The 21,331-nt window shown below is 47.3% G+C and overlaps 2 protein-coding genes across 2 annotated transcripts in view; both read right to left on the bottom strand.

Moving 5' to 3' along the window:
- Positions 1–1,712: 1,712 nt before the first annotated feature.
- The window catches only part of LOC125940049 (uncharacterized), a 42,408-nt gene continuing 22,789 nt past the window's right edge, over positions 1,713–21,331 (bottom strand). Inside the window, exons 2-5 of the mRNA XM_049655722.1 lie at positions 4,055–4,203; positions 3,460–3,527; positions 3,006–3,089; positions 1,713–1,861 (exon numbers count right to left, since the gene is read on the bottom strand). Coding sequence (XP_049511679.1) covers positions 1,725–1,861; positions 3,006–3,089; positions 3,460–3,527; positions 4,055–4,137 — 372 coding nt within the window. The 5' untranslated portion in view covers positions 4,138–4,203 and the 3' untranslated portion in view covers positions 1,713–1,724. The remainder of the gene's footprint in view (positions 1,862–3,005; positions 3,090–3,459; positions 3,528–4,054; positions 4,204–21,331) is intronic.
- The window catches only part of LOC119464268 (uncharacterized), a 46,515-nt gene continuing 38,817 nt past the window's right edge, over positions 13,634–21,331 (bottom strand). The window contains exon 5 of the mRNA XM_049655718.1: positions 13,634–13,909. Coding sequence (XP_049511675.1) covers positions 13,776–13,909 — 134 coding nt within the window. The 3' untranslated portion in view covers positions 13,634–13,775. The remainder of the gene's footprint in view (positions 13,910–21,331) is intronic.

A 21,331-nucleotide genomic window follows, 5' to 3' on the forward strand; every position in this document is an offset into this window, starting at 1 on the left:
TCAGGCGGGAGCGCGCGCTATATCTCCCAACCTGTCAATATATTGAAGGGCTCGCTCAGCTTATAGCTGTAGTATTTTTCTTTCACACGGTCGAGTGAACCGTGCATTGAACCCGTGAACTCGCGCAAGACATCTGGTCCCGTCTGTTGCTGACGCCACGGGTGGCACAAATGCCACATGTTGCAGATCAAAGTGTCTCCCTTATGCTAGAAGAAATCGATTCTGTCATCTAAACGGTGCAGAACAGACACGCCGAATAACGTTGTTCCACCGGACATTATCATCTGTTCTTTCATTGAAAAATCTACTCATTGTGCTGTAATCCTTGAAGAGATGGACATAACTTGAAAAAACAACATGCACAATACACCAATTAACTAATCACTTTAGCGCACATATTGCAATTTACAAATTGCAGCCGGTGATTTCACTTGGAACGAATTTTGAAACAAGCATCAGTTTTGGGATAAGCGCTGCAAACTTACTGTTAACATGCACTGTTGTTCGACTTACTCCTTTAACAAAACGTCTTTTTAAGTATTGAAGATCAAAAATAATTGCAACATCACTGAAATTTCTCGTACACTTTGGCAACGCATATCTCGAAACTGGTGTGATACTCAGAATTCGTCCTAGCCAAACGACCCTCATCATTGCCCTCGAAGCAGTTCAGAATCGCGCCGCGCGTTTCATCCTGTCTAACTACTCCCGTAATTCTAGCGTCACGTCCATGAAAAGAACATTATACTTACCGGACCTTTCCCTCCGTCGCAAATGCTCCTGCCTGAATCCTTTTTCATAAAATATACCGCCACAATCAACTATTGAAACTCGCTCTTTTTTCACCGCCTTGCTACGTTTCAGCTAGAACCGATCACTTTTTCAAAGTAAGCTTGCCATTGTGTAGCACTAACTTATATCATGAGTCTTTCGTCCCAAGAACAAGCACCGAATGGAACCACCTTCCCTCCTCCATTGCTGCCATTGCAGATGCAGAACGATTCAATATCGCCTTGGAAAATGCCTTGTAACTCTTTATCTGTTATTTCACTGCATAAGTTTGTAATCATACCACTGCTTTCTGTAGTGTCTTCGGGCCTTGAAAGTATTTCTAATAAAATAAAATAAATAAAGTTAATATGACTTGCGGACTGACCGTCTATGATTCGTAAATTGCAGTGCGTGGCGTAAAGTTTCCTTGTAGTAAAAATTCAGTTGAAGACTAGCGCTCTATCCTCTGTGCTTCTTGCTGTCGTCCGATGTCTTTTTCGCGCTAGTTGATGCTGTCGCAAGCCTGTCACAGTGGAAGATACCTATTCTGGGGGATTAACCAAGAACGGACACGTCATTCGTGAGAGTTCATACGGTCACAGGAGAAACAAATTCGACGTGAATTTGGGGCGTCCATGAAACGCGTATAATTAAAAGAAATAATTCTGAGGTTTTACGTGCCCAGCCGCGATATGCTGTGATATGACTGATACGGACCACGATATGATTATGAGGCACACCGTAGTAGGGGGGGGGGGGGGGGGATTCTCCGGCATAACTTCGACCACCTGCAGTTCTTCAATGTGGACTCAATGCACGGAACACGGGCGTTCCTGCATTTCGCCCCCGTCAAAATGCGGCCGCCGGGGCCGGGATTTGGTCCCTCGCCCTCAGGCGTAGCTCGCGTGACGCCAAAGCCAGTACGCCATCACGGTGGTTAAGTGCATATAATTTTAATAATCGCCTCGCGCGTAGTCACACAGGCCCTCTCGGTAGGCTGGAACTTCCACGTAGCAAATGTCTTCAAATTGATCGACGCATTCTTGCGGAAATGATGATGCATATGCTCTCGGGACCCAGAGTACGCACACTGAAAGTAGAAAGCGAATAATAAGACAACACATATTATGTGTTCATAGGTTGTGTTTCTACACAAGATACATGCTATCATACATACAACCTCTCATCGTATTTTATTGCGGTTAAGAATTAAGCAAAAAGATACTTAATATTAGTGCCATACGCATGAACTGGGCCTTTTCTGAACAGCTTTACAGACCTACAGTGCGCACGCTAGAAGCAGAAAGCGATAGCAAAAAAAAAAAAAAAATGACTAAGATAAACAAGCGCGAGTAAGAAACACAACAATGCTGCACATGTTATATGCTAAGAGACTGTTTTCCTGGCACACACATAAAAACATGCACATGTATGAAACCATATTTCAATGCAGGGAAGTCTTAAAGAGCATGACAATGTATGCTGTAAAATTAACACCGCACGTCCTGCCTCTTTCAAACCATAAGGTATACAGGTGACTGTGGTTTTATTGTTCATTGCATTTTGGTTTAGGCACAAAACAGTTCAACACCGTTATGGGCGTATAAAGGGTGTTTGGTTTGTATTGTATCTATTAGACTTAAGCGGTAAGATAAAATATTCGATGCGGTCAAATGAAGTTTTCCTTTGACTAATTTTGGTGTCAAGCACAAAAACAGCACGATTGTAGAATATCCCTTCCTGAAGGTAGCCTGTTCTCTTGGTTGATTGAAGTGTCACCATGACTATATTGTAAATTATCTTGGTGTGTAATGCGTAGGATGGATAACCGCTGGACCACAAGAGTGGCAGAATGGTTACCAAGAGAAAGGAAGCGCAATCAAAGATGACAGAAAACTAGGCGGGGTGATGAAGTTACGAAATTTGCAGGCGCAAGTTGGAATCAGCTAGCGCAAGATAGGGGTAATTGAAGATCACAGGGAGAGGCTTTCGTCCTGCAGTGGACATAAATACATACTGATGATGATGATGATGAATCAGCTCGCAGGACAACACATCTTGTTATCAAGCTGGTTTCTGTCAGGTCTTATTAGCTACGTATAATGTACGCTATACGATGGGAATACGCTTTGCATACTAATGTACTTGAGGGCTTTAAGCGTAGCAATCGCAATAACGTCCAAGGTAATTGTCTACTGAAAGAAACTCGTCATAGTATGAGCGCAAGTCCTTACCTTGACCCTTGTATGGTAAATTGGCAACAACGCAGTTCTTATTATTGGTGTAGTGAAGCTTGGCTAAAAAGGGATGCTTCCACTCTGCAACAAAAATATTAAACCATGATAAGATTACGATAAGATCTCGAATTCGAATCAACCCAGTATGCTCTTTGGACCTGATTGGTTTGGGACTCGATTTAAAAAGGAAACAAACCTTTCTCTCATGCATATGTCAAAGTTTACGCGTGCTTCTCTTAAAATTCTTATAGAATCGAGGTGCATTCCGTATCAATTGCGTATAATATTGTAAGGAAAAAATATTGAAATATTCAACTGCATACCAAGCGTTTAAGTAGGGGCAGCCCACATATTGCTTAGTCCTGGAGTTGCAATGTCATGTTTTGTTTCTTTAGCTTTTGCTGAAGTACTTAGCGAACAAAACAGAAATATTTCAAATCGTCGTATTCACCGTGGTTGACAATGGCGAATACAGTGTCTTGTGTAGGACCTGGGTAATATGCGACGTTGTACTTGTCTCTGAAATGGTAAAAAAAAAATCATTAGAATCAGGTTATCTTCACGGTGTTTTGTAGCATCTTTTTGCTATCAACGACCGATTGTGTTCATTTGCTGCAAAGAAACGTCTAAAATCTAGCAAAATTAATCTAAAATAAGAGTTCCGAGAGCTGCTAACAGCTAAGCACTGCTTATTTGGGCTGATTTTTTCGGCGATCTGTACACAGACAACTAAACCTTGACATCGCTGCATTACCGCAAGCTATAGTAGTTAGTTATACTAACTGGATATAATGTTTTAATATGTAAGTAGTAATATAGTAAGCCTAAGTACGCAAGTGGCTCTGCGTTAACGGTACTTACTTGCTACCTTGCGCGGTTGATAAGGGCTACGATGCTCATTTCCGCAAACATTGTTAGCAATGTAGAGAATAGCACAGCATTCCATTTAACTAAGCATTCACTAGCATTTAAGCATCCTTAAACCTTAAGGTAGTCTTTGGGGAGTAACTACAGAGACTGATCTTTGACGTGTGGTAGCGCCTTACCTTTTCGAGCCTCGGACACTGAGAAGATTCCAAGTGTAAACAACCTTCCTGTTCGGCTTGTATTCTATCCGGTCGGCGGTCATACACTTCAGGCTAGGGTCGTTGCTGGAAGTGTACAAGGCCACACCGTCCGCAAAGATGTCAAAAACCTGCGCACGGGTTCACGCAAGCGATGACGCAGCGTGGTAAGTAGAGTGTCTCAGTATAAATTCCAAGCCGGTTAGATGATAAGCAATAGCGAAAAACAGCACTCTCCAAATGAAATATAAAGGACCTATACACAGACGATGTGTGTGTCGCGTCTGTAATACGTTGCATCGAAAAGCTTTGGTTTCTTTCATTGTGTAAGTAGGCACAACCGGCCCAAATTAGCACTCTGTTGAAATGATAAGCCCACGAGCGCCAACTGAAAAACTTTGCCTTGTAGACCTAATTAAACGCCGCTTATCAATGAGCAATGGGAACGAAGGTTGTGACACGGAACAATATAGACAGCTGAGAATGTCAACCTCTTTCCATCATCTTCTCTTGCTCAGCTCTCCTCCTATCTTCTTGGCTTCTTTACATAGAGATTCTCTCCATTTTTTAGCTTCCCTTATGTCAGATGGACGTTTAAAATGTACTCCTTTGTAACGGGTTGTTGACAGGCGTTGTCTTCCCACAAAAAATTTCAACTAATTTTCGGTATGGACAGCCGCATCTCCTCCATCGCCATCCTCCGCCAATCCTGTATATTCATCTCTCGCTTATTGCTTTATTGCTATTGTGTAAGCCGTCTAAAATACCAACGATAGCTTCGCTTAAATTATTTCCCTCAGCGCATTTGATGCGCATATTTTCCCCTCTATAGTGTTATGCAAACTGTCGAATGTTAGCAATTGGAGGCTAATGACTCTCATCACTATCACTGAACGGATTTGCAATGAGATGTTAGCTTCAAATACATTGGTAAAGAAGTCGAAGCAATGTTTGAAGGCAGAGGCAAATGCAACGTATACTGTCCGTCGCTCCCACTCTGGATTGACTGTGGTAAGTCATAATCACCAAATTTACCTGTGGCTATATTGATACAAAACAACATGCAAGCGCTAAACTTCAACACCACCGATGCACAGCGTAATAACGTAAGGATCACAGGGACATGCACATGAACGCCTTCTCTGTCGAGTCGGCTTTCGTGCATATTTCTGTGATTATACGAGCAGCGAAAAAGAACACCCCTATAAGCAGGCGTGTTTGCGACGTCTTAGATAAAGATCCTTCGCACCAGTTACTACCTGTGCCTCACCTGAAATGCATTCGTCTTGTTTCTGTGGAGCCTGTGTTCACCGAGACACAAGGCGACTGGTAATATAAACGCCAGGCATGCGTGGACGGCGACGACCGTTCGATCCGTTCGAAATGCGCTAGTCATTCTTGGTTTGTTAGAAACCGTGCGCTGCACAGACATTCAGCTTGGAATCTGACCACCTTAGGACAAAACTCGGACCAGCTTATAAGCTGTGACGTCTTTTTATTTGTGGCGTTCATTTAATGCAGCTAGCGTTGTTCGGGGCTGTCAGCGACAAGTTGAAAGCTCGTCAATTTCATTGAACACTGAGTTAGAGACAAGCCTGAGTAGCCGTCTCATAGTGAATAAATTACATGGGCTTGAAAATAGAGTTGTATCGCTCCAATCAAGCTGATTTGACGCCCTTGCAGATGTCGTATGCTAAAACGTAATCTAAAATGAAATAAATTAAATTAAATTCAGGCCTTCTTGTTTTATAGGTTGCCTGCCACCGAGGGAAATTATTTAATCAAGAATTCAGAATGCATGACGCTTGTCACCTGCCAGGCGCTACCACAGTTTCACTTGACTGTCTGCTTTGGGCAAAAATAGTTCACATGTCGCATCCTGTAAGGTCGGTTAACTTGTTTTTGTGAACGAACTCACTTTTGTCACGTACACGTTCTTATTTCGCTCGTTCAACCTAACTAGCCGCATTGGATGTGGTGACACAAAAACCGATAGGATTTGAAGAAAGACAGGCAGGTTAACAAGAGAAAGTTACGGTTGACTGCACAGCAGCTCGAGGAAAAATACCTTTCTGCAGGCTTCACTCCTTCTTTCCACTTGGTAGCCATCCGAGCCAACAAAGTAGCACTCGATTCACTTCGCATTTTTCTCCACTAAAAAAAGTGCAGGTCGGAAAAGTGCTAGCTGGAGTAGCAGCGTACTTCCCCACACATTTTGAGTCTCTCAACTGCGGGCACAGTCACAGTATTTCTAACCAGGGGCATACTCAGCATACCGAATGTTTTGAATTTTGCAATGACCGCGATCTATCACGAAAGTTGATGAGTGAAAGTGAGAGTGAACTTAGGAAGGCTGCTGTGGTACTTACGCTAGTACATTATTTACAACTATCGGTTACATTTTGTTTATGACAAAAAGGGGTTAGCATTATTTGATGAAGGATACACCGTGGAATTAAATGGTTGCATTGGGTCGGGCAATTAGGCACCTATGCAAATAGTCATGTTTACTTCCGCCACATGAATTTACACTTAGTGAACAAAAACCTGAAAGCTCACCGACGCATCGGAGCGTGTGTAAACTGGCGTTCAATTCATAACAAACTAGCACGATATTCCGGCGCGAGACTTAACGTGTGAAGATCGGCTGTGTATATTGCCACGCGCCTTCAAAGGGGGCTAACGACGTTTATTTATGAGCAGCTGGGCTCTGGAGAAAATGGCGGCGAGAGCTAACCATCGAGCGGGGCGGTTAGCACGCGCACTTCGTTCTTCTTGCGCCTCTGCGCTTGCCCTATTCCCACTACTACAGGTGACATTTCCCCCCTTCCTCGGAAAGAGCATCGCCTCGATGCTCAAGAAGTGGTGTGGGAAAGGGGAAAAAAACAACAACAAAAAAACAAAAAAAAAAAACAAAAAAAACACGCTCAATGAAAATGCTCGAGCACAGAACACAGTGATAGCTACAGCAGCGTAGCTAGAAACAGTTCTCTACGTCTCTAGAAACAGAGAGGTAAGCGCATAGGGTGCACATGGGAGCGTAAAAATCACGAACGCGCAACGTAGGGCTTCATGCGTACGACGTGAACGACGTCAGGGCTAGGTGGTTGTCTACGCCGTGTTTGCGCCGCACTGTCTGGAACGACTTCATAGTTCACGTCACTAATGCGGCGCAGCACTTTGTATGGGCCAAAATACCGGCTGAGCAACTTTTCAGAAAGGCCACGGCGGCGAACAGGGGTCCACACCAACACTTGGTCTCCGGGACTGTAGCGCACTTGCCGGTGACGGATGTTATAGCGCCGTGCATCTGAGACTTGCTGCTCACCGATGTGCAGCCGCGCGAGCTGGCGAGCCTCCTCAGCGCGCTGAGCAAATTCTTCGGCGTCAGTAGTTAGGTGCTCGGAGTCGTGGCACGGAAGCATAGCGTCCAGCATCGTCTGCACTTCGCGGCCGTAGACGAGGCGAAATGGTGTGAAGCGCGTTGTTTCTTGTACGGCGGTATTATACGCGAAGGTCACATAAGGCAGGATACGATCCCATGTTTTGTGCTGGACGTCGATGTACATAGAGATCATGTCTGTGATGGTCCTGTTTAGTCGCTCCGTAAGGCCGTTGGACTGCGGATGGTAAGCGGTCGTCTTTCGATGCCTGGTGTTGCTTAGTTGAAAAATTTCGTCCATGAGCTGTGCCGTGAACGCCGTTCCTCTGTCTGTGATAACAATGGATGGGGCACCATGGCGCAAGACAATGTGACACATGAAGAACTGCGCTACCTCAGAAGCCGTGGCTCGTGGGAGCGCCTCTGTCTCAGCATACCGGGTTAAATAGTCAGTGGCGACAATCACCCACTTGTTGCCGTCGGTTGATAGAGGAAACGGCCCAAGAATGTCCAAGCCGACTTGGTTGAATGGCTTATGAGGTGGTTCGATGGGTTGCAATAACCCGGCGGGCTTCAGGGGTGGTGACTTTCGCCGCTGACATTCACGACAGCCTTTAACATACTGTTTTACGCTTGCCGACAGCCCGGGCCAGTAATACATCTCGCGCACTCTAGCAAGCGTTCGTGAGGAGCCGAGGTGGCCAGATGTAGGCTCGTCGTGGCAAGCGAAAAGAATATCGTCCCGCAAGTCCTTGGGAACTACTAGGAGGTAGGCTCGGTCATTCGGGCGGGCGTTCTTCTTGTACAGCACATGGTCTCGTAGACAGAAGGACGTCAAGACGCGACGTAGATGGCGTGGTATGGTTGTTTGACGGCCCTCTAAGTGGTCGATTAGAGGTCGAATTTCAGCGTCGTCACGCTGCCATCTGACCAAGTCCGACGTAGTGAGAGCGCCCAGGAAGCCGTCGTCGTCCTCTGACTGTCGACTGACAGATTCGGCGGGAGCACGCGACAACGTGTCGGCGTCTTCGTGCTTGCGGCCAGACTTATAAACTATAGTGACGTCAAATTCCTGTAGCCGCAAGCTCCACCGTGCCAGTCGTCCTGAAGGATCGCGTATGTTCGCCAACCAACATAGAGCATGGTGGTCTGTCACCACTTTGAAGGGGCGGCCGTAGAGATAAGGGCGAAACTTCGTGATCGCCCAGACGACCGCGAGACACTCTTTTTCTGTAGTAGAGTAGTTCGCCTCGGCACGGGACAGCGAGCGGCTAGCATAAGCAATTACTCTTTCAATGCCGTCTTGACGTTGGACGAGTACTGCGCCAAGGCCGATGTTACTGGCGTCAGTATGCACCTCGGTGTCAGCCTCTTCGTCGAAATGTGCCAGGACGGGTGCTGACTGCATGCGTTGTCGTAGGTCAGCGAAGGCCGTCTGTTGCTCATGCGTCCAGGTAAATGGCGTGTCATCCCTGGTAAGGCGAGTCAGGGGTTCCGCAATCTTCGAGAAGTTGTCAATGAAGCGGCGATAATACGCACAGAAGCCCAGGAAGCGTCGGACGGCCTTCTTGTCGGCAGGAGGAGGAAAAGCTGCCACAGCGGCAAGTTTTTCGGGATCGGGTCGAACTCCTTTGGCGCTGACGACGTGTCCAAGAAACTTGAGCTCTTCATAACCGAAGTGGCACTTTTCAGGTTTAAGCGTGAGATCAGCCGATCGGAGCGCTTCTAGCACATGCCGCAGGCGATGAAGATGTTGCTCAAATGTTTCAGAAAAGACAACTACGTCGTCAAGATACACAAGGCAAGTCTGCCACTTCAATCCAGCGAGGACAGTATCCATCATTCGCTGGAAAGTAGCTGGGGCTGAACACAAGCCGAAAGGGAGCACTCGAAATTCGTAAAGGCCGTCGGGAGTCACAAAGGCAGTTTTCTCGCGGTCTCGTTCGTCTACCTCGATCTGCCAGTATCCACTTTTCAAGTCGAGTGACGAAAAGTACTGGGCACGCCGCAGTCGATCTAACGAGTCGTCGATACGTGGCAGTGGGTACACGTCCTTTTTAGTTACGTTGTTGAGCTTCCGGTAGTCGACGCAAAAGCGTAGCGTTCCGTCTTTCTTTTTGACAAGAACGACCGGAGACGACCATGAGCTGTTGGAAGGTTCGATCACGCCGTCTTCAAGCATCTCTTGTACTTGCGTACGAATCGCTTCGCGTTCCTTTGCCGACACGCGGTAGGGCTGCTGGCGTATCGGGCGTGCGTCGTCGCATGTGATGATCCTGTGCCTTGTAACTGAAGTCTGGCGCACCTTAGACGAGCTTGCGAAGCATGCCCTGAATTCGAGCAAGAGCGCGTGTAGTGCTGCCTGTTTGTCTTGAGACAACTCTGAATTAATGTCGACGTTGCCCAGTGCCTTGTCAGCCATCCTCACTGGTTCAGGGACAAAACATTCAGCAACGTGTTCTATTTTCTTCTGCAAACGCTATGGAAGTACCGCGGAAAAGGTGTCGATGCTCGTTACTAAAGTTGGTGACTAGCAACTTAGATCGGCCATCACGAAGCTGTAGCACACTTCTGGCCGCACAAACACCTTGCGTCAGTAGATACGCTAAGTTACTTTCTGCGACCACTCCACCTTCGCGCAATCCACCGCACATCACTTCGACTAGAACACTGGCTCGTGGAGGAAGCGTAACACTTTCGGCGGAAACACGTAGCGCGTCGTCACGTCGTTTGTCGGCGTTTGTGTCGATTGCTTGGTCGGCTGAGAACGTGACTACACCTCCCCGTAAGTCAATAACAGCGCCGTATTCCTGCAGGAAGTCAACTCCGAGAATGACGTCGCGGGAGCATTCTCGTAAGACAAGGCAACTCGCCACGAATGTCGATCCTCGAATCCGAACTCTTGCCGTGCAGGTTCCCAGTGGAGTAACGACGTGACCACCAGCCGTACGAATCTGCGAACCATGCCAAGGTGTAATTACTTTCTTCAGCAACGTCGCCATCTTCCCGCTTAATATAGAATAGTCCGCTCCGGTATCCACTAAAGCGCTAACCGCATAACCGTCAATCACCACAGGTATGTCGAGCGAAAGCCGGTCATTCCGTTCAGCTGCAGTTAATGTCGGTCCGGTACCCTTCGTTACTCGCGTCGATCGGAGGTCTTCAGCGCGTCGACTGCCAGCGGCCTCGCCCCCAAAGGTCGCTGGAGTTAGTTTTCCCGGCGGGGACTTGGCGACCGTCTGCTCGAATACCGCTGAGGCGATGGTGAAAATCGCCTTGGCGACGGCGAGCGCGACTGCCGCCCGGTAGGCGGTGGCATGCGTTGCTGAGCGAGATAATCTTCAATGTCCCGAGGTCGTTGGCCCAGTCGGGGTGGTGGCGAGTAGGCGGAAAAGCCCCGCAACCCAAGGCGTCGGTATGGGCACTGGCGGTACAAATGATCTGCCTCACCACAGTGGAAGCACAGAGGACGGCGATCCGGAGTGCGCCAAACATCTGACTTCCGAGGGGACATGCGTCGATCGTCGGCGTAATGTACTGGTTGCTCCTGCGGAAGCACAATCGGAGGAGCGGCATGGTGAAACGGTGGAGGCGTGCGTCGTTCCTCGATGTAAGACACCGGTGGGGCTGGTGGAAGTGCAACCGGATGAGCGGCCTGGACAAACAGCGGCGGGGACGAAGCAGGCTGTCTCAACACTTCTGCGTAGGTCGCACGGTGGTGTACAGAAGGTACAGGCGCGGTGTTAGCAAAAGGAAAGTTGGACCGGAGTGCTTGGTTGACTTCATCTTTTACAACACTCGCAATGGAGCTCACCGTGGCTTGTGGCGTGCCATAAACCTTCATTAGTTCTTCGCGCACAACGGTGCGGATGAGTTCGCGAAGGTTGTCATTATTGTTTCCAATGGCCGTCAAAATGTCAGTACTCGCGTTCACTTGCCGATCATAAAAGTTCGAGCGATGCTGAAGCATCTTTTCCATACTTACAGCCTCGGCTAAAAATTCGGCGACAGTCTTGGGAGGATTGCGCACCAGACCAGCGAAGAGTTGCTCCTTCACCCCTCGCATCAGGTGACGCAGCTTCTTGTCCTCGGTCATTCCAGGGTCTGCTCGTCTGAAGAGGCGCGTCATATCTTCGACGAACGCAGTAACGCTTTCGTTGGGAAGCTGGACTCGGGCCTGGATTGCTCATTCGGCTCGTTCGCGGCGATCGGGACTGGCGTAGGTGTCTAGTAGCTGACGACGGAAGTCGCGCCACGACGTCAGTTGCTCCTCACGGTTTTGAAACCATGTACGCGCGCCGTCCTCCAGGCAAAAGTAGACATTCCTACGTTTAGTCGCGTCATCCCATTCGTTGCATTCGGCCACGCGCTCGAAGTCGGCCATCCAGTCTTCGACGTCTTCGAAGACGTCGCCATGGAACGACTTCGGCACCAGTGGATTTTGAAGCGTATACCGATTCGTCACTGAACGTTCCATACCGGTTGGGGTAGTCTGAAGCACTGCGGTGTCTTCAGTATCTTCAGGAGGCAGTCCCCGGATCCTGCGGCTGGTCCGATGGACGGGAGTATCAACTAACACAGGGCTGGTGCTTCCGCTCCCAGGAGGAGTCTGCGGCATGAGTGAGAAGTACCCAGCACCTCCACCACTTTGCCACGCGCCTTCAAAGGGGGCTAACGACGTTTATTTATGAGCAGCTGGGCTCTGGAGAAAATGGCGGCGAGAGCTAACCATCGAGCGGGGCGGTTAGCACGCGCACTTCGTTCTTCTTGCGCCTCTGCGCTTGCCCTATTCCCACTACTACAGGTGACAATATCGTCGAAGCTGGTTATAACAAACAGGCTAAATATAGTTCGATATATCAGGTGATCTGGCATATATACCCAAAATAAACTATAACGAGGTTAAACCAACCTTAATTCATTCGGGTTTGACAGTATAACATGATTTCAGAAAGCGGCAGTTCATACATTTTTTATTTATTATCAGATTAGTAGAGACGTCGGCCGCTGCGAAAGACTCGTTGCTGAAAAGATCACCTGATAAGCTCTGCTTCGCTGCGTTTGATAATAAATATCCCATAGTGCGTCCTTGTACTACATTGACAAAACTTCTATCGCATAAGGGCCATCTGCAATTAGCCATGACGGTGTCATGTCGACTGCTATACACGAGAGCGGTTGGGGACAAACTGGATAAATTTATCTTCAAGGAACGGTACGGTACGTTTCTGCTATTTCTGAAAAATAAGCAGCGTACAAATTTGTCAAGCGGACAACTGACGCAGGGAGTGCTGACGCAAAGCCACATTAAAACACCATAGCGTTTTGGCGATAGCGGTCGCACGTCAAATCAACACTTCTGTAGCCGCCGCGGTAACTCTGCGGTTACAGCATTGCTCGAGGACGCGGGTTCGATCCAGACCCCGGAAGCCGCATTTCGACTGGGGCGAAATACAAAAACGCTCGTGTACGTAGGGGCACGTTCAAGAACCCCAGGGGGTCAAAATTGATCTAGAGTCCGTCACTATACGGCGTGCCTCATAATCGAATTGTGGTTTTGGCGCGTACAGCCCCATAATTCAACTTAAGTTGAACTCCACTGCCCCGGCGCAATGTTCCGTGTGAGACAATGATCATCAGCGCTAACCTTCTCGGAGGTTATGAACAATGGGGCACATCAACGCCTCAAACACGTCTCGCTTTGTGTGTTCTGTGTACTACGCGAACAAACAGCAGTGGTGCACGCAAGGTAACGTTTAACATCGACTCACCGATCTCGTACGGTACTAAACGCTGAAGAAATTGTGCATTCGCCGTCGACATCGCGGCTAATTACCGCCAATCAAAGCGAACAGCACACAACGCTTCGCTTTCGTCGATTCCCACGATGCGAGGGACCGGCAGGAATTTTTTTTAATCGATTTGTTTGGCAGCCCTGCTTGCACAGCCTGGAAGGATCGGGAACACTAAAACCTACCGCGCGCTTTGAAGTGACGATCATGTGTTGGGCGACCTCATTTGGCTTCATTCCTGTTGCGGAATGCTCCCGTCTAGTCACTTCCTTCGCCCATGATAGGCAGATGCCCAGTGATCGAATATGTTCTCTAAACGGCAATACAGCGCCAACGAAGTTGAAGGAAGAAGCAAAGAAACCATCGCTTTAGAAACATTTATTATGCCCGTTCTAAACATACTGTATTTACTGCAGAAGAAGCAACCACAGTTTTCTTGACGAGCAGCATGTTCATAGGGCTTTAGAAGGTCACATCAGAAACAAATTCCAGGGGAATTTGGAGTGTACAGGACGTGCGTATGATTTTATTAATCGCCGAGAGCGTCGTCACACAGGCCTTCTTGGTAGGCTGGAACTTCCGCGTCGCATATGTCTTCAAACTGATCGACGCATTCTTGTGGAAACGATGACACGTATGCTTTTGGGACCCACAGTATGCATACTAGAAGTTGAAAGCGAATAATAAGAAATACAGCTCATATTAGGTGTTTATTGGCTGTGTTTCTGAAACAAAATACGTGCTACCATATGAGTGCATCATGTGCCCGGCGAATGCCGGGCATATTAAAGCAACACACACACACACACACACACACACACACACACACACACACACACACACACACACACACACACACACACACACACACACACACACACACACACATATATATATATATATATATATATATATATATATATATATATTTTGAAATTAGTATTTCACGCAGGAAATGAGCTAATGGCGTTTTTGGACCTACATTGTGCACGCCAGAAGTAGAAATAGATAAGAATAAATAAATAAATAAATAAATAAATAAATAAATAAATAAATAAATAAATAAATAAATAAATAAATAAATAAATAAGATTAACAAGAACATCACCCTTGCACACGGTACGCGTTAAGAGACTGTGCTACTACAAAAATGCAACTGTATGTAACCACGTTTTAGCGGTGGAAATACTTAACATAAAAATATGCAGTAAAGCTAGTACAACATTACCGGCCTGTTTTGAACCATGATGCGTGAAATAAACATTATTAGCTGTCGATGTCAATCTCTCGTATTCGATATTTCACTGCGCACTAGATTGTCATAATTAATGCACATATTTCAAGTAAGACGTGTCTCTTCATGGCACGTATGATGATGATATATGGGGTTTAACGGCGCAAGGGCCAATAATGGCCAAAGAGCGCCGGGCCAGTGTTAATGAGTTTAAATTGATGCGATGGATTACGAGTGGTGGATATGACGTGGCTGTAAAGGGGCCTAAAATTGTCGCTGTAAAGTGCATAAAATCTACAGGTAATAAGATAATGGGAATGACTAATGGCGTGTGCTATGAACATTGAATATGCATTGCAAATAAATATTACTATTTCCAAAATATGTCCGATGCGAAAATTGGCATGAAGCACTATTGCCTCAACAGAACCCTTGAACATAAAGGCCTGGAGGCATGTGCTATACTAAACACTATCGCAACAGCATCCTCTGGCGGGAGGATGTGCTACGAATATCTAGGGCTAATTACATGTAGTACCACGTCATTCAAGAAACCTAGGACTGCTTTGGTAATTAAAAATCGGTTCTTTGCCAATAAACATATTGGGATGGATAGGGATATGGTATCGGTATGCAAGAGGAAAATGTTTCCTTCTCTCTGTTTCGGCTTCCCGGCACTCCAGGAGGACATGGAGGACGGTCAGCCTCTCACCACATCTACCACAGGTTGGTGGTTCATCACCTGTCAACAAAAAACTGTGGGTTCCGTACGTGTGTCCTATTCTCAACCGACTGAATAGGACGTCAGTTCGCCGTGTTTTCGTTACGGGGGGCCAGGAACCTAACTGTGGTTTAATCAAGTGAAGCTTATTACTTGTTTCAGCATCCCACAAGCGTTGCCAGTGGCTTCGCAGTTTCTTTCGCAGGAAAGGTTTCAGATCTGTTACAGGGACAGCAGCTGTAGGGTTAATAGCGTGTGATGTTATTGACGTAGCCATTCGGTCAGCTAGCACATTACCCTCAATGCTTCTATGGCCAGGCACCCAGCATATAATGACATGCTGGTTACATAAATACGCTTCACAGAGAACGGAATAGAGCTCAGTAAGTACAGGATTTTTTTGTTTACCGAGTGACATCAATGCTTTTACGACGCTTAGGGAGTCCGTAAATATAATTGCCTTTTGAAGTTTTGATTTCCTTATATGCTTCACAGCCGACAACAGTGCATGGGCCTCAGCCGTAAAAATACTCGTTTCCGGGTGGAGTACACCGGCTTCCGAGAAGGATGGGCCAACGGCTGCATAAGACACCCCGGCATGTGACTTGGAGGCATCAGTGTAAAGCTCTGTACACGAGTACTTGTATTGAAGCTCTAAGAAATGCATTTTAATGTGTGCCTCTGGTGCGTGTTTAGTGACCTCTACAAACGATGTATCGCAATCTATGAGTTGCCACTGCCACGGCGGTAACAGTTTCACTGGAGCCATAGGACGATGATCAAGCAGCGGAACACCCATTTCCTCACTGAGGTTCCTCACACGCAAGGAGAATGGCTTTCTCGCTGCAGGTCGATTATGGAAGAGTGTGGCAGCGGTAACGTCATTTATGGTTGAATAAGAAGGATGTTCATTGTTTGCTTGTACTTTCAGAAAATATGTGAAACTGCGATATGAACGCTGCAGATGGAGTGACCACTGGTTAGACTCTACATAGAGGCTTTGGATCGGACTTGTTCGGAAGGCACCGGTCGCGAGGCGGATACCCAGATGGTGAACGGGATCTAGTATTTTTAATGCACTTGGCGTTGCAGAATTATAAATTATAGACCCGTAGTCAAGCCGGGAGAGGACAAGACTCCTATACAAGTTAAGCAAACATTTTCGATCACTGCCCCATGTTGTGCGGGACAGAAGTTTTAGAACATTCATTGTCTTCAGGCATTTTGTCCTCAGATATTTAATATGAGGAATAAATGTAAGCTTGGAATCTAAAATGATTCCTAAAAACTTATGTTCGCTGCTCAAAGAGAGCGCATCTCCTTTGATTTGTATACTTGGGACAGGCGTTACGCCTCTCTTGTTTGTAAAGAGTATGCAAGTGCTTTTCTGAGCGTTAACATTAAAACCATTCTCCTCCGCCCATTTGGACAATCTGTTAATTCCCAGCTGTACCTGTCGTTCGCAGATGGCAATATTACATGACTTAAAGGCTATCTGCACATCATCGACATAAACCGAATAAAACATTGTGCGTGGGATGACTGTACGCAGGGAATTCATTTTTACAATAAATAGTGTGCAGCTAAGCACACCGCCCTGCGGCACACCAGTTTCTTGTGTGAATGACCTAGACAAAGCTCTGCCCACCCTTACGCGAAATGTGCGATTAGTGAGGTAACTTTCGATTGTGTTAAGCATATTGCCACGAACACCCATTGCGGAAAGATCTCGGAGAATTCCAAAGCGCCATGTGGTGTCGTAAGCTTTCTCTAGGTCTAGAAATACAGACAGACAGAACTGCTTATGTATGAAAGCATCTCTAATATATGCCTCAATCCGGACAAGGTGGTCTGTAGTAGACATACCTTCTCGAAAACCACACTGGAAGGTGTCCAAAATTTTGTTATTTTCTAGGAAGCATATTAGGCGCCGGTTTATCATTTTTTCATACAGCTTGCACAGGCAGCTTGTTAGAGCTATTGGCCTGTAGCTGCTGGCCAAGGACGGGTCTTTGCCTTGTTTAAGTATGGGGATGATTATGGCTTCCTTCCATGAAGACGGAATACAGCCAGCCGCCCACATGGCATTAAAAAGAGACAAGAGTGTTTTCAGTGTTTCGGGGTGTAAGTACCTAATCATTTCGTACATGATACGATCCCCACCTGGCGCTGAGTTGTTGCAACAAGCGAGAGATGCTTGAAGCTCAGCTAAAGTAAATGGAGAATTGTAGGCCTCACTCGATGAGCCTTTGCGATTTAGGGGCCGCCGCTCTTCGCGTTCTTTGATTCTCAGGAATGTTTCGGTATAGTGCGATGCACTTGACACATATTCAAAATGTTCGCCTAGACAATCCGCCTGATCTTCGAGGCTATCACCTTGTGTACTTACTAAGGGTAGGGGATGCGACTCCCGACCTGTTAGTTTATTTACCCGATTCCAGACTTTTCTTTCATCGGTGTACGAATTTATACTGGTGATGTACCTATCCCAACTTTCCCTCTTTGCACGTCGACGTGTTCTCCTACCTTGTGATTTTATCTGTTTGAAATTAATGAGGTTTTCAGCAGTTGGAGAATTGCGAAGCAATCTCCAAGCTTTGTTTTGATTTTTGCGCGCTTTCCGACATTCGTCGTTCCACCATGGGATGCGACGCTTATTAGCTAATCCGCTAGTTTGCCTAATACATTTAGCTGCAGCGCTAATAATGAAAGCTGTTAGGTATGCAACAGCGTCTTCTACATTAAAAACAGCAATTTCATCTCCGCCTAAATACGTAAGCTCTCGGAACATTTCCCAGTCGGCCGAGTCCATGTTCCATCGAGGAAAATGTGGCAAGCATGTATCTTGTTTTGTTAAGTTTAGCATAACTGGGAAATGGTCGCTCCCAAACGGGTTCCTGAGAACAGACCACTCCAGATACGGAATTAGAGTACTCGATACTATACTTAAATCAATGGCTGAGTATGTGTTATGTGTAACGCTGTAATAAGTTGGCTCTTTCTTGTTAAGTATAGATGCACCTGAAGAAAACAGAAAATTTTCTATAAGGCGTCCTCGCGCATCTAAACGAGAGTCGCCCCATAAGGGGCTATGAGCGTTCACATCACCGACAACTATGTATGGCGGAGGAAGTTCATCAATGAAGCTTTGAAACTGTGTCTTGGAAAGTTGATAACAAGGAGGGACGTAAATCGAACTAATTGTGACTAGCTTACCGAACAGTATTGCTCGGACAGCAACTGCCTCAAGGGAAGTTCGGAGGTTCAATTGCCGACAGGCAACACCTTTATCTACTATTATAGCGACACCGCCCGACGAGGCGGTAGCGTCGTCGCGGTCCTTGCGAAAAATGGCATGGTGCCTTAAAAAGTTTGTGTTCTCTGCTTTGAGATGCGTCTCCTGGACACACAGCACCCTCGGACTATATTTAAGAAGGAGCTCTTTGACATCATCAAGGTTATGAAGGAGACCCCTAACGTTCCATTGTAATATTTGCGTGTTCATATTGAAAAGGAGTTTGTGCTGTGTGTTCAGAAGATGAAGACTAGCTCACGGTGCCCTTTCCAGGCGCCGTGACGCGAGGTTTCTCTTTTCTGGAGCGGTCGAGAGATTCCCGCCGCTCCTTAGGCGCTGGCGGCGCCGTCTGGCCGGTTGTTGTGTCCATCGCCTCTTGCGAGGCGCTGGACACGCGCTCTTGCGAGCGGTTGGTGTGTCGTGACGGCCTCGTCTCGTGGGACGAGACCCTTGAGGCCACCAGCCCAGAGGTCGATGGCCCCTTGTTCTGAGATGGCGGAGCAGCGCTAGCTGCAGCCGCCGAGGGGGCGGATGGCGTCGCTGGCGGCTCACTGCGTGTGGGCCGGACAGCCGCCGGAAGCCGTTGTGGCGCTGCCCCCTGACGCGCCACTTCGGCAAAAGTGTTCTTGGGCAGGGATAATACCCGCCTTCGTGCCTCCTTGAATGAGATGTTTTCTTTTACTTTAATTGCGACAATTTCTTTTTCTTTTTTCCATGATGGGCACGACCGCGAGTACGCGGCGTGGTCCCCGTCACAGTTCACACAGTGGAGGGCGTTTTCACATGATTCAGCAAGGTGTTCATTGGCACTACATTTCGCACACGTTTGTCGACCTCGGCAGTTCTGCGAACTGTGGCCGAATCGCTGGCACTTAAAACATCGCAGAGGGTTCGGAACATATGGTCTTACCCGGAGTTTCACGTACCCTGCCTCAATAGTTTCAGGAAGCACACTTGAACCAAATGTAAGTATTAGATGCTTTGTTTTCATCTCTTTTCCATCGCGCCGTAGCATGATTCTCTTCACATTGATTACGTTTTGCTCGCTCCAGCCTTCTAATAGTTCAGTTTCTTCCAGATGCATCAGGTCGTCATCGGAGACCACTCCACGGGTGGTGTTCATCGTGCGGTGCGGGGTAATTGTCACTGGGATGTCCCCAAATGAGGCTAGGTTATGGAGCTTGTCATGTTGGTTCTTATCGCGGAGTTCCAATAGGAGATCGCCGCTAGCCATCTTTGATGCTTTGTAGCCTGCGCCAAATGTTTCCGTTAGACATTTTGAAACTAGGAAAGGTGAGATCATTCTCACCGTCTTTTCGGGTTTTTCACAGTGGACAACGTGGAACCGAGGGAAGTTTTCAGTTTGGCGGCCAAAAAATTTGAATAAGTCTTCGGTGCGCCCACGCTTAAGGGGGCGATCGGGTAACGCGGGGAAAGAAAAAGCCATGAAAAATAATGATCTTTCGGCAGGAACGCCAGCCACCCACCATGGAGCCCAACGAGGGGACGCTGTAGGACCTGTAGACACAAGCCCCACAAACGCCAGCTGTACGTTCCCGCTATAACCAAATACGTATAACCAAGGGTGGTTATGACACACAAGGTTAACCCTCGCTGCCTGGAAAGTCGGAAGTAAATAGAAGAGAGGAGAAGACAGGAAAGATTGAAAGTATGAGAGAAAGACGAAGGATGGAGAGGAGGATAGGAAAAGGCAACTACCGATTTCTCCCGGATGGGTCAGTCCGGGAGTGCCGTCTACGTGAAGCCGAGGCCAAAGGGGTGTGTTGCCTCCGCCGAGGGGCCATAAAGGTCCAAGCACTCAGCATTGGCTCAACCCCCAGGATCCCCTTTTCCCCGGACACGGCTAAGCCACGCACGGTTAAACGTGGGAAGGTCCAACCCTCGTGTGCTCGGGTCCGTGGTGTCGCAACACACCAAACGCCTGCTTACGCAGACGCCCCTGCGGGGCTCTTCATGGCACGTATAGTTTGAACTCGCAGTCAAGTAGAATGATTTTTTACTGCCTTAAGAGGAAGCTCAAGCTCGAGCTCAACTTCGATTTTTCTCTTGGAATAGATGTAAACCGCAGATGCGCTTTCATTGGACAACCACTGGACCAATTTTGATGACACCTGTGGTATCTCACACACACACACACAGAGAAAGTTAAATTCTAGCAACTCTAGGAAGCCGAATTTTGATTTAGGGCTTCAAATATTTGACTAAAATTGCCGAATCTCAGTAAGCCTTAAAAAATAGAAACACCAAGTTTAAAAACCCGCAACGGTGCGCCAAAAACAGATGTCGCATCTGTGTAAACTATATCTGTTAGAGCCTCTAAAGCGGCCAAGTTTCATGCAAGGGGCGTTAAAATTAAAGATTTTTCCTGACCCACTTCATCTGGACCGAGAGAAACGAAACTTGGTACATTTACTAGGCCTTCTCTAGATAGATGTCACATTGGGACACGCACTTCTCCCATCTCTTTATGTAAATGTAAACGCCTCGCGTGTAGAGATCGACAGATAACTCTGGAAGCCACGTTGTGACTTCGAAAATCAGTCTCATCATCTGGAAAACGCTTGCCCTTCAAAAATGACTTCATTATTGTAAGCAGGTGGATGTCCGATGGTGGGAGACCGGGTAAATAAGGGGCATGCGGTAGAATTTCTAACCCACAGCTGCGTGCTTCCATCTGGACAACATGAAAGTTGTGAACTGGGGCATTGTCTCGCAGAAGACGGACACCTATGGTGAGCATGCCACGTCTCTTGGTCTTGACGGCCTCCTGAAATTTTCCGCAGCAGCACCATCTAGCACCACGCCATCACTTGG

This window comes from Dermacentor silvarum, chromosome 9, assembly GCF_013339745.2.
Source record: "Dermacentor silvarum isolate Dsil-2018 chromosome 9, BIME_Dsil_1.4, whole genome shotgun sequence".
NCBI lineage: Eukaryota > Metazoa > Arthropoda > Arachnida > Ixodida > Ixodidae > Dermacentor > Dermacentor silvarum.